This window comes from Hyperolius riggenbachi, chromosome 8 (genome assembly GCF_040937935.1).
Source record: "Hyperolius riggenbachi isolate aHypRig1 chromosome 8, aHypRig1.pri, whole genome shotgun sequence".
Classification (NCBI taxonomy): Eukaryota; Metazoa; Chordata; class Amphibia; order Anura; family Hyperoliidae; genus Hyperolius; species Hyperolius riggenbachi.
In genome coordinates, this window is record NC_090653.1 from 221,088,942 (window position 1) to 221,103,242 (window position 14,301).

Here is a 14,301-nt window from a genome sequence, read left to right on the forward strand (position 1 = left end):
AGCATTAATGCCATACCTTAAACGCTATACAATCTGCGCTGATCGCCGCCTCTCCCCACCCCTCTCAGTGAAAGAAGACTGAGAGGGGCGGGAGGAGGCGGAGTTCCACGCAGATTGACGTGAGTAGAGGCAGAGCTACTGTCCAAAGCTCTGCCTCTACCCGGAAGGAGCCCCGAATCCCCCCTCCCTGGGGATTTTGGGGGTTTTAATTGAGAGTTCAGCCGCAGGGATGCAGCATTTCAGATATGGCATTAATGCTAAAGAAGACTGTTAAGTAAACACAGGGTTTTTTATAAAGCTTCAGACTCTCTTTAAAACTTCTTGACAGGCAGTCAAATGCCTTTACTGCATCCACAGCCACTGACATTTGGCTTTACATTGATGAATAAAGATGATTGCTGAGTAGATGTTTTCTTCAAGTCTTTATTAAGTCCTGCCATAAAAATTTTAAACACAGATAAATTAGGAAAACGCAAATTGCATACAAATGAAATGAAAAATAAAATGTGATGCCATTGAAATACTTAATATTTGCAGCGATTGCCTTTAGATAGAACAGCAAAACCCCAGCGACTTTTAATACATGTGACCCTGGTGAAATTCCACATTTGGTTAATAAAGCTGTAAACGTATAAGTACGGCACAAATATTTTTATTTAAATCCTAGAAACTATTTTTGTCAAATGCTTTAATTCCTTATGCATCTGTTTTTATTTAATTACTATTTGTGTCAGGGGCGTTGCTAGGATTCCTGGAAATCCTGGGCACTTTTGGTCAATCCAGCCAGAAAAAGGATGTGGCCATGCACCAGCATGTGGGTGTGGTCATGGGTGAAGCCAAACTTACATGAACTTAACAGTAGTCTAAGTAGGCCTGCCCAGCAAAATGTTGGATGAAGCCCCCTCTCCATTAATTCAAAAAATCTAAAATGCTGCATATCACATTAATAGGCATTGTCACTGAAACATAACTAGGCAGAGTTACCTGGCTTCTGTGGTGGCTAGTTTGGCTTTCTGCTGGGCAGGCTGGCCTGCTGCCAGGTTGTCTGGCAGTCCTCCCATAGCATTCCCTGACCTTCTAGGTCCCATGCTCCCACAGGCCGCTCATTGAGGCACCATAACTCCCAGCATGCCCCCATAGAAGAACCACAGCTTCCTGCATGCCCCCAGAAAGGCATCACAGCACCCAGCATGGCACCACAGCACCCAGTATGCCCACATAGAGGCACCACAGCGCCCAGAATATCCCCAGTTGATGCACTCTATCAGCATGCCTGCCACAGGGCCGGAGCTACCATAGGAAAAAAATAGCCAATTGCCCCAGGGCCCCAGAGCCTGTAGGGGCCCCCAAGGTGTCCCTCCCTCATCTTAACTGTTGCTCCCCAGGGACTCTGCAGAGTCTGTTAAGTCGGGAGGTGATTGGGGGAGGGTCAGCAGCCAGCTCAGGGGCCCAGGAGGGAAATTTGGCTGCAACAAAGGGCCTCTAATGATGCTTTTTGGTCGAGGGGTGTCTGTTGGGGGGCCCCCAGGCTAATTTTGCCCTAGGGTCCAATTGTTACTTGAACCGGCCCTGGCCTGCCATTGAGGCACCACAGCTGACTCTGCCTCTGGGACATCCGGGGCACCCCAGAATAGATCCGGGGCACGTGCCACTGATCTTTGGGGCTATAAACGCCCCTGATTAATGTTATTTAGTATTTATATAGCACTGACATCTTCCACAGCACTTCACAGAGTATATAGTCTTGGCACTGTCTCTCATGCTAGGTACACATGATACAATTTACTGTCAGATCGATTATTTCCAACATGTCCGATCTGATTTACGATCGATTTTCCATAGAAGTGAACGGAAAATCGATCGAAAACTAGACCGGATATGTTGGAAATAATCGATCTGACGTTAAATCTGTCAGAAAATTGCATCATGTGCACTCATTATAGGAGCTCCCAATCTAATCCCTACCATAGCCATATGTACATTGTAGGCTATGGCTAATTAACATACCTGAAGGTTTTTGGGATGTAGGAGGAAACCAGAGTGCCCCAAGGAAAACCAGGCAAACACAGATAGAGCATACAAATGCTGTGCAGATAATGCTGTAGTTGGGATTCAAACCCAGGACCCAGCACTGCAAGGCGAGAGTGCTATCCACCATTGCCACTTTATACATGGGCAAAACGTGCTCTTCCGCTCTGGCCATTGATTTAAATGGCCTGCTCGGGAGTCACGTCATTTATTTTCATTCATGCTTTGCGGTCACATTTTTGAATGCATTTTTAAATATGACTATCTGCTTTTTCCCGCATCATGCACACATTTTGGATTGCAATGGACTTCGCCACAACCCAAAAAATTGCATGCAAAAAATGTGAACATAAAACAAACGCAGAGAGCATAAACCCTGAAACTGCCTGCAAAATTGCCAATGCAACTGTGTACCCAGACTAAAGAAAACAAGAGACCTAAGTTGCACAGTAATATGAGCTTACCTTTATTAGCCACATTAGGCAGAGCTTCAATTAAAGGACTAAGAGCATAGTTTTTTGCTCCAATCTAAAGGAAAAAAATATTTACAGTTATGTACGGACCTAAATCAGATACCAATCACTTGATTTGGTGTACAGTTTTCATACAATCTATACATCCAACAACTACCGTATATACTCGCAAGCAAGCCGAATTTTTGACCCCTCAAAAGTGGGCCAAAAGTTGGGGGTCGGCTTGCTTGCGAGTCATGCCCCCCCCCCGGCCGCCGCCGCCGCTGCTATTACCTTATCGGTGGCCTCTAATATTCCCATCTTCGTCTCTCCGTGCAGGCATGTAGATAGTACGCAGCAGCACGCCCTACGGCGGCAGCTGTGTGATGATGGAGGAAGCATAGAGAGAGCGGTTCCCATAGTAACGGCGATGCATATCGCCGCTACAGGAAGCCGCTCTCTACGCTTCCTCCGTCATCACACAGCAGCCGCCGTAGGGCGAGCTGCTGCGAACTATCTACATGCCTGCACGGAGAGACGGAGATGGGAATATTAGAGACCGCCGGTAAGGTAATAGCGGTGGCGGCGGCCGGGGGGGAGGGGGAACTACCTACCTACCTACCTACCTAGAGCACTATCTACCTATACTGGGGCACTATACTAGCTATACTGGGGCACTATGCTGGCTATACTGGGGCAATATGCTGGCTATACTGGGGCAATATGCTGGCTATATTGGGGCACTATGCTGGCTATACTGGGGCACTATGCTGGCTTTACTGGGGCACTATGCTGGCTATACTGGGGAACTATGCTGGCTATACTGGGGCACTATGCTGGCTATATTGGGGCACTATGCTGGCTATACTGGGGCACTATGCTAGCTATACTGGGCACTATACTACCTATACTGAGCACTATGCTAGCTATACTGGGGCACTATGCTAGCTATACTGGGCACTATACTACCTATACTGAGCACTATTCTAGCTCTACTGGGGCACTATGCTAGCTATACTGGGCACTATACTAGCTATACTGGGCACTATACTAGCTATACTGGGCACTTTACTAGCTATACTGGACACTTTACTAGCTATACTGGGCACTATACTAGCTATACTGAGCACTATACTGGCTATACTGAGCACTATACTAGCTATACTGAGCACGATACTAGCTATACGGGGCACTTTACTAGCTATACTGGGCACTATACTGGCTATACTGAGCACTATACTGGCTATACTGAGCACTATACTGGCTATACTGGGCACTATACTAGCTATACTGAGCACGATACTAGCTATACTTGGGCATTTTACTAGCTATACTGGGCACTTTACTAGCTATACTGAGCACTACCTACCTATACTGGGCACTATACTAGCTATACTGAGGCACTACCTACCCATACTGGGCACTATTCTAGCTATACTGGGCACTATACTAGCTATACTGAGGCACTACCTACCCATACTGGGCACTATACTAGCTATACTGGGACACACTGGGGGGATCACGCGGCCAGCATTTCCTACCCCCAGCTTATATGAGGGTCAATCATTTTTTCCTGTTTTTTTGGGGTAAAAGTAGGGGGGTCGGCTTATATGCGAGTATATACGGTAAGTTAAACCTTTGATTTAGGGGATGTCAGTAGAACTTAAAGGAAAAAAAAAAGTTAAAATAAACTGATGAGTAGCCTTAAAGGGAAAAAAAAAGGTGAAAATAAACTGATAAGATAAACAATTTTATGTATCCACTCTCTTCTAAAAATGACCTTTTTAGACATCCCACATTTTTAATTTATATTAAAATCTACTTTTATTTTTTTTTTACTGTTTTATTGTCTCTGCTCCATGACACATTCATTGAAGTATGTCAGAGCTAAAATCTATGAACTATAGACCGTTTTTATCTCTTTCCTGCTCTCAGAAGCCATTTACTGCCAGGAAAGTGTTTTATGGCTGTAATTCCTTGTCAACAAGGGTCTCTGCTATGTGTGCACCCAGCTTCACATCAGTCCGTTCGGATTGGAACCATTTGTGTCAATCTAACGAACAGAATGCAAGTTTGGGTAGTCTGCGACAGTTCCAGATCAAACCAACAGAACGGATGACATTTCGATACAACCAATCCGATCCAATTTTTTGGTTGAATGGAAGTTTTGAATCAATTGTTCGAGGTACCACACGTGTGTTCGAGATTGCCACAATTTAGAGAAAAAAAGACTGTAAATGGTGTAAAAATTGGTTGAATTGAAAAGCATTTCACTTAAAGAGAATCTGTACTACTATCCAATTTGTACAGTAAAAAAAAACATACCAATCGAGTCATTCTGATCCCCTGGATCCCTCTTTGCCATCTCCGCCACGATCCTGGCTTTTAATCGCCAGCTTTAGGCAGTGATTACAAACAAAAAACATGGCCGCTAACCAGGAAGTGATGTTTGTGCGTGTGTGTATATATATATATATAAATTACCAAGGGGTGAGCAGCACAAACCAAATTTTTATGCAATTCTATGCAAAGCATGCACGCAGCGCTGGAGGTCCCCAGACTCCATAAGAAATATATAAGTACAGAGGGGCTGCAGCACACAACAAGAAAACAGCGACAGGGGCTCTTGGTTACGCTTTAACGCGCTTAAGCTCACCAACTGCGCCAAAGTGTCCCCAATCTGGTGAGTCCTACTCTACCATGCAAAATGCCAGTTTTTATAAGCAGTCTAGTGGGAACTAAACCAAAAACCCTAAAATGTCAACTAGATTGGAAAAAAAGGAAATTAAAAACACCTCACCCTTCACCTAGCTACCAAACGAACTCTCTGAACATGTGCACTGCACTTATTTATATACTTAACTGTGCTAGAGGTGGGCGTGGTCATGCAGGCTCACAGGGGAAAATTATAAATAAATTACCAAGGGGTGAGCAGCACAAACCAAATTTTTATGCAATTCTATGCAAAGCATGCACGCAGCGCTGGGTTTTTGGTTTAGTTCCCACTAGACTGCTTATAAAAACTGGGATTTTGCATGGTAGAGTAGGACTCACCAGATTGGGGACACTTTGGCGCAGTTGGTGAGCTTAAGTGCGTTAAAGCGTAACCAAGAGCCCCTGTCGCTGTTTTCTTGTTGTGTGCTGCAGCCCCTCTGTACTTATATATTTCTTATGGAGTCTGGGGACCTCCAGCGCTGCGTGCATGCTTTGCATAGAATTGCATAAAAATTTGGTTTGTGCTGCTCACCCCTTGGTAATTTATTTATAATTTTCCCCTGTGAGCCTGCATGACCACGCCCACCTCTAGCACAGTTAAGTATATAAATAAGTGCATTGCACATGTTCAGAGAGTTCGTTTGGTAGCTAGGTGAAGGGTGAGGTGTTTTTAATTTCCTTTTTTTCCCATCTAGTTGACATTTTAGGGTTTTTGGTTTAGTTCCCACTAGACTGCTTATAAAAACTGGCATTTTGCATGGTAGAGTAGGACTCACCAGATTGGGGACACTTTGGCGCAGTTGGTGAGCTTAAGCGCGTTAAAGCGTAACCAAGAGCCCCTGTCGCTGTTTTCTTGTTGTGTGCTGCAGCCCCTCTGTACATATATATATATATATATATATATATATATATATATATATACATACACACACACCAGGGGCGGTGCCAGGGGGATGCTTTGGGGTGCTGAAGCACCCCCTACATTTGTACAAGCACCCTATTAGCACCCCCTAAAAAAACAGGTGCTGATTTAATTTTTTTTTCCGCAGCAGCAATATGGTGGTGCCGCACTGCCGCTTTAATTTTTTGCCCAGCCCCTGCAGCCCACTAGCCCAGCCCCAACCCCGTCTGGCACTCACGCTGTGCTCAGGCTCCCTTGCTGTGTGCGGTTGCGGCGTCACAGATCGACTGACGTCAAACGTTCCGTGCGCAGCGCACGCTGACGTGACGTCACTCAGCCAGGCAGCATAAAACTGCGCACACCGCGTGGTGTTGGCGTGGTGAGGGCGGAGCCGTGAGGAGAGAGGGAGCCAGCGCGGAGACGAGCGAGACTAGAGAGCGCGTCAGAGCCTGGAGGTGAGAGAGAGAGAGAGGAGGATTGGAGTCTGGAGAGGAGAGCCAGTCCCATTGTGTGAGTCTCCCAGCCGGTTCAGCGCGGGCATCGGGTGGGGGGGTCTTGTTAATTTTTGCTGCGTCATTGCCTGCCTGGGCCTGGCTGCCTCTGATTGAGCCTGACTGACTGTGAGGCCGCTGTGTGGGGAATCAGGATGGGCCGGGCCGGGTGGGTGTGTGTGTGTTGGGCTCTGGCCTGGGCGCTGGCGCCATTTTGATTGCACAGACAGATCTGACTGTGCAGTCAAAATGACGCCAGTGGCCAGGCCGAAGCCTAACACAACACCTCCCGGCCAGAGAGAGACAGAGACTGGACTGCAGTGCCAGGACTGGAGTGGTGCAGCTGCAGCAGCACATAGTGACAGACACTGAGAGTGAATCTGTGATGGTGGGGGCAGGGGCGATTTGTCTGGCGCCATTTTGTGAGTCTGTTGATGTTTGAATTCTCTTTGTGTATTGACCCATTCTTAAAATTTCAGTTATATTGTGAGGTGATTTTACAGTACTGTGATCACTTTTTTGGGGGGAAAAGACTGTTTTTTACTGGAGGTGCTGCAATGTTTAATGCTTGGTACACACAATGACATTTTATGGCAGATTTACTTTAAGATCAATAATTTCCAACATGTCCAATGTGATTAGCGATCGATTTTGCCTGGAAGTCAAGGGAAAATCAATTGCACATCTGATTGGACATGGTGGAAATAAGCAAACAGACCGTAAATCTGCCAGAAAATCTCACCGTTTGTACCAGGCATTATATCTGCTGTTCTGGGACACAGCAATCCCAGGAGCTATCCCACTATAGTCATAGTACAATATTTTGCCATATTATGTATTTATAAATGGAACTGGCATCTTCTGCAGCATTTTACAGAGTACATAATCATGTCACTGTGTCCTCAGAGGAGCTCACACTCTAATCCTGTCAGTCTAATGTCCATACTATATTTATATAGCAGTAACATCTTATCAAGCACTTTACAGAGTACATAGTCAGGTTTTCGGAAGAGCTCACAATCTAATCCGACCATACTCTTATGTCCTACCATATAATTATGTGTTTATGTATGTATATAGCACTGGAATGTACTCCAGCACTTTACCACACACCTGCTTTTGGCCAAGCCCCTCTTTTTTCGCCATGCCCCCTAAAATGTTTTGCTCCCCCTCGAAATTATCCAGCACCTGCATAGCAACCCCCCCAAAAAAAATCCTGGAGCCGCCACTGACACACACTAATACACTATTCCAGTTTGGGATTCTCACAGTTTCTCAGCATGTGACCGGCAACTCCCTTCCCCCTCAGCCTCACAAACTGCATCACAGTAATAAACAAAGCACACAGGAGTGAGCCTGCAGGGGGTATGCATAACTTGTATTCATTAAAACAGAGGCAGCCCATTCCTCCCTAGGGCGACAAAGCTTGACAAAGAAAAGAAGATTACATATATTACAGAGACAGTGCAACTAGAAAAGGCTGCAGTAATCCAGACCACATTAGAACAGGTATAGGAACTTATAGGATAGGAAAAATAAGGCTGACAATTTTGTTACAGAGTATCTTTAATAATAAACTTTTGATCGTTTTGCTTTTTATTTTTACAGTAAAACCCCCTTTTATCCAAAACTCAAGAAACCAGAAGTCTCAAGCAGCCAGAAAAAAAAAAATCCTGGCCCTACAGAAGGCAAAAGTTTCCTTTTATACCTCTTTATACCTCTATATCCACAAACTCTGTCAAGGTCGTTAAATTTGCAGACGACACTACCATCCTTGGCCTCATTGGGGGTGATGGGGAGAATGACTACAGAAACGAGATTGAACGCATTTGCAATTGGTGTAAGGAACACAATCTGGTACTGAACGCAGGGAAAACAGTTGAACTGGTTATCGACTTTAGAAGGCGCCCTTCCACAATCAACGCTGTCTCCATTGAGGGCACTGAGGTTAACAGGGTGTCTAGCGTACGGTTCCTGGGCACCACCATCACAAATGACTTGAAATGGCTGGATAACACCACAAACACTCAAAGAAAAGCGCAACAAAGGATGTACTTCCTGAGACAACTCAGGAAGTTTGGAATGCCGAGGGAACTGTTGACTTGCTTCTACACGGCCACCATTGAGTCGATCCTCTGTTCCTCGATTATCGTATGGTATGCTGGAGCAACTGCAAGGGACAGACTCAAACTTCAAAGGGTTATCAACTCTGCGGAGAAGATAATAGGGTCACCCCTGCCACCACTGAACCTCTTGTTCACCTCCAGACTATGGTCCAGGGCAAATAAGATAGTGAATGACCCTTCACACCCTGGCTGGCACCGCTTTAATCGGCTTCCCTTAGGCCGTCGCTTCCGCACCATCCCCACTAGAACCACCAGGCACAGGAATACCTTCTTCCCTCAAGCTGTACTGCACCTGAACTCTCGCTCCCTCTCATACGAGGTCCCCTAGCCTTCCACTCTCGCCACTCCTGCCTCGTGACATAGCTGATTTTGTCTTTTTGTCTTTCTTTGTATCAATGTATCTGTATGACTAACAGCCGCTTGTAAACTGTTGTTCCTTGCCATGCCGTGTATGCCAGAAATAATTCCGGGTGTGACACCTGTTACACTTGGCGAATAAAAGAGATTCTGATTCTGATTCTGATTATACAATAATAAACCTCTGTTACATTAAGTTAAGCCTGTCCTTTGTCCCAATTTGTTTTTAATTACTTTATTTCAACATGAATACAGAGTTTATGGTAAATGTACAGTCAGGGCCGGATTTAAGCCAAGGACACATAGGCCATGGCCTAGGGCACCACAGGATCAAGGGCGGGTGGGCAGCAAGCTATATTAGATGGGTGAAGGGTCTGGCATCTTATACTAGAGGAAAGGTGGGGGAAGACTTATCAGGCTATCTAAACTGGAGGGGGGAAGGGTTATCTAGGGATGACCGGAAATGCCATTTCCGATTCCGCGGTAAATCCGCATTCCGCCATTGCCAATTACCGCTACTGCTACCATTTCCGCATTCTGCATTCCGATGCGGATTTCCGCTGGAAATCGCGGAAATTCACCCTGACTTTAACATCGATTTTCTCAAAAACTATAAGGTCTTTTTGAAAACTTTTTTTACATCTTGTTCACAAGATTCTGTTTAATAAACCCTGAAAATCTGTTTTCTAGGACTTACGGGGGCTTTGCTATTAACCGCTAAAGTCGGCGGATTTTTACTGTAATGTAAAATGCAGAAAATCTGCATTATCTGATATGCGGTAATTTTAAGCCAATCAGAAGACGCAGAATGAATAAGCCAATCAGAGAATGTGGACATTTCCGCCTAAATCCCCATTCTCTGATTGGTTTATTCATTCGAGATCCGATATTACCGCATATCGGATAATGCAGATTCTCTGCATTTTACATTACAGTAAAAATCCGCAGACTTCAGGGTTTATTAAACTGTATCTTGTGAACAAGATACAAAAAAAAGTTTTCAAAAAGACCTTATAGTTTTTGAGAAAATTGATGTCAATGTCGGCGGACATTTCCGCGATTTCCAGCGGAAATCCGCCTATTGCACTTGTATTACCGATTTCCGCATTCCGATGTAATTTTCGCGTAATACAAATGAGCATCCCTACTGGCTACCTATACCGGAGGTGGGGGGGAAGGGTCATCTGGCTGCCTATACTAAAGGAAAGGGCCATCTAGCTACCTATGATAAAGGGGGGGCGGCTGCTGGCAGTGGCCTTGGGCGGTAAAGAGTACAAATCCGGCTTTGTGTACAGTGTAGACTGTAGAGTATAGTACTGTTTTTTAGCTAGGCCTCTTTTTAACATTGACTTTCAAGCAACCAGAAACTACACTTATCCAGCATCAGTCAATCCCTGTTGTTGCCGTATATGTACTGAATAGTTATATACAACTTGACAATCCATTACATCACCATACAATTCTTGGTAAAGTTGGTCTGGATTTTCCATCACATTACATCTCAAAAAATTAAGAAAAACTGGAAATGTGATCAGATTTCTCAGTCAAACAAAAGAAGAAAAACCTTTAGATTTTTCTGTACAACCAATCGTTTTCAGCCAATTGCAGTAAAATTGAACAGAAAAATTGTAATGGTTGTGGCCACTTTTATCCTTGATAAATTGCATACGATGGAATGCCTCTATGATGTACGTACCTGATTCTCGCTCTCTCTCTTCCATAAGTATGTAGTCAATGCCGTATAATATTTGGTATATACAATAACATATACATTCTTGTACAGAACGTAGAAGAGGCTTCATGGTATCAGACATGTTTGAATTTACCCCACATGGACAATTGGGAATTCAACAAAATGTGGATTAGCATTGCTCCCAACTTTTTGAGGTAAGAAAGAGGGACACTTAAAGCGGATCTGAGATGAAAAACTAACTATAACAAGTAACTTGTCTATATATCTTATGTACAGTTTAGATGGTTTAAATAGCAAATCTGTCTGCATACTGCTTTAATAGAATATGATTATTTCTTCCTGTGATACAATGACAGCAGCCATGTTGTTTGCATACAGTACTCAGAGGCAGGCTTATCTGCACCATCAGCACTCAGACTGAAAAAACCTAATCCCCCCTCCTCCTCCCTCCTCAGCTCTGCCTCTGATATCTCTTACTAGTAATACCTCCCCCTCCTCCTGCCCAGACTGAGCTCCCATGAGCCCTTGCTACTGCCAAGGCTCTCTGAAAACTGTGGGTGGGGCTTATTTAGTTTTTAGGGAATTAGAGTATTAAAACAAAAACAAAAAAGTATTTGGCTTGAGGAATGCCCTATAAACTATAAATAGGAAAGGAACACAATTATGCAATGAGAAAAAGTTCATCTCGGATCCACTTTAAGCCATGCCCCTGCCACACCCCTAATCACACCCAGCATAAAGAAAAATATAAAAACAGGGAACACCAAAAGCCCCAATAGTGTAATTCGTACTGGACAAGGTGGCAATAAGTTTGTATTGCTAAATACTCACAAGTCAGGGTCACCAGCAGGCAACCACTTTAAAGGCAGGTGGGGAGATTGTCCTGACCCCACTCAGGATTAAGAAGTCGCCTGTCTGTAGACAGGAAGAAAGGGTAGCAACCCTCCACCAAGGGTGGACTCAAAATTGTATACAATGAACAGAGGCGCCAAAAGTATAAGATTAGATTAAATGAGCTTAAAAACCAACTTAAATGGCAAAATTGAAGGAGGAAGTGGTGGTCTTACCTCCCTCAAGCAGACACGACAACGACTGCGATTCAGACAGTCAAACACATTTATTAGGAACTCCAAAAAGAAATGCAATGCTTAATTTGAATCCTTGTGCAGATTGTTTGATACTCCTCCCTATATTGCCTGATGAAGCGGGGTTGAACCTGCGAAACGCGTTGCATTTCTTTTTGGAGTTCCTAATAAATGTGTTTGACTGTCTGAATCGCAGTCGTTGTCGTGTCTGCTTGAGAGAGGTAAGACCACCACTTCCTCCTTCAATTTTGCCATTTAAGTTGGTTTTTAAGCTCATTTAATCTAATCTTATACTTTTGGCGCCTCTGTTCATTGTATACAATAAAGAAAAATATGTTGTTTTATAATTCAATCCACACTGGTCCTTTCTATGCTTGTTCATTTTCCTTCATATTTAAATACTGCAATTTAAAGGCTGTGAATAAAGTTTAGAGTCAATTAAACACATTTTTCAGTAGATAAAATACAAATCTTTACATAGATCTATACGTGAGTCCTAAAAGAGGGACGCATAAGGAAGAAAGAGGGGCCGAGGGATTAGGATCCCAAAGAGGGACTGTCTCTCCAAAAGAGGGTCAGTTGGGAGCTATGGATTAGTCTCTCTATTAAAAAAACATATGCAATATAGGAAACAACTTACCTTAAAAAGTACACCAACCACAGCCAGGCCATCAGAATTTGCTTTGGCTGTTGTTAAATCTCCATATTTGGTGTTGTAAAACACAAAGTGAGCCTAAAAGAAAAAAAAAAAAATATTGAAGCATCACCCCAGCAAGTACTGACCATAAAGTCAACTCCTGTAAAGAATCCAATATGTTATGTACACAATAGGTCAAACCAACATCCATGTTTGCTTTCCCATCTATTGTTTTGTCCCTTTGGGTGCACACAGGTGAGGCAAGCTCCAGGCACCCCGGGACAAGGCAAAAGCAGGGAGGATTTGGACTTGCTGGCATCATTTGCCTGTTGATTTCTGCATACCCACACATGTTCAGGTCCTGTCCACATTATCGGCGTTGTCCTGTTTACTTGACCAGCCATGTCTGGCCTACATCAACAGCCACGTCCCACTAACATGACCAGCCACAACCGTATCCTGCCCACATCCTTGGGGCACACAGGACAGGGAAACTTGTGTGCCATGGGAACATGGCCAAACCAGGTGCTGGTGCCGGAATTAGCAGCACCATGTGAGACATGCCACAACCTAGTGTTTCAAACACTAGTGACATCCTACTTCCACCACCTTCACTGCCCACAAAAGTCCTTATGCATATCCTACCCACGTCATCTCCACTGCCTTCATATTCACCAGTCCTGCTTAAAACCATACATGATCTGTACAGGACCTATCAATATTTAGCAACACATTTGACTGGTAAGAAACCAAGAAACTGCTTTTTGTTTATTTTATTTTTTTATTATTCACATTGGTCACCAGAAGAAATCATTCTTCATCCATAGAGAATCCAATCATTTTGACGTGATCATTCATTGATTAGGGGTGAATATGCATCCTAAGAAAGCCTCCTCTGCAAAAACATTCTGTGTCAGAATCTATAAAAGGCAGAGGATTAGTACATCAGCAAGTCATTTTCAAAGTGGGTTAGCAGCGGCACTGTCCATAAGCCTCTGTACATGTTATTAAGAAATTCTGAGGAGGTGCAAGGGATGATTTGTTGAAATTTACAAATTAAAAATTTATATTTTATGAATGGTACAGTCAATCATATATATATATATATATACATATATATATAATTTACATTTTCAACCTTGTAATGCCCAGTTGCAGGACACCCATCCCCCATATCACTTTTTTTTTAAGCTTTCTTGGCTCCTGTTGCGCACAACAGGAGCCCGAAGTAAGCAAGGCTTTACGCCCATGCACAGAAAAAGTGGAAGTGCATAAACACCTCACAAAAACTTGCCTGAGCAGCCCCAGGCCCCACAAAAGCAGGGCCCTTTCCGGTGTTCCCCGAAGGGAACCTCCCCCTTTGCCTTCGGCGCAGGGGGTACATGGGGTCCTCCAACACCCAAAGGATTGGAGGACCCTGCCCTGTGGTTACCCACAGGGCCTGGCCATGTGGCATTCCACATGGTCCGGGTGGCTCCCCCGAGAGGGAGCCGGGAACCGAAGTCCTCAGGGGACAAGTCCCCTTGCGGCCGGCATAATAAAAATTCTGCACTCTCCCTAGCCAAAAGGCCGGGGAGCTGCGTTAGTCGGCAATGCTTATGGGCAGTACAGACCTAAGTACCTTACTCCGCCCAGGATTTCCCACGTCCCGGGTTTTTCGGGTACTCCTGGAGCGCCACTTCCAGGGGCAGTACACCTAAGCAAAGCCCACAGCCTTCCAGCTTCGACCATGGTAGATCCATCTGGTCAGAATCTAGGGAATGTAAGAACAACAGTGGACACCCGTACTAAAGGATTTGGGGGTGTCCCTCCCTCT

General features: G+C 44.4%; 1 protein-coding gene across 1 annotated transcript in view; it reads right to left on the minus strand.

Annotated features, from left to right (window-relative positions):
• The window catches only part of LOC137528461 (carbonic anhydrase-like), a 94,017-nt gene that overhangs the window by 9,066 nt on the left and 70,650 nt on the right, over positions 1–14,301 (minus strand). Inside the window, exons 6-7 of the mRNA XM_068249751.1 lie at positions 12,489–12,581; positions 2,493–2,556 (exon numbers count right to left, since the gene is read on the minus strand). Coding sequence (XP_068105852.1) covers positions 2,493–2,556; positions 12,489–12,581 — 157 coding nt within the window. The remainder of the gene's footprint in view (positions 1–2,492; positions 2,557–12,488; positions 12,582–14,301) is intronic.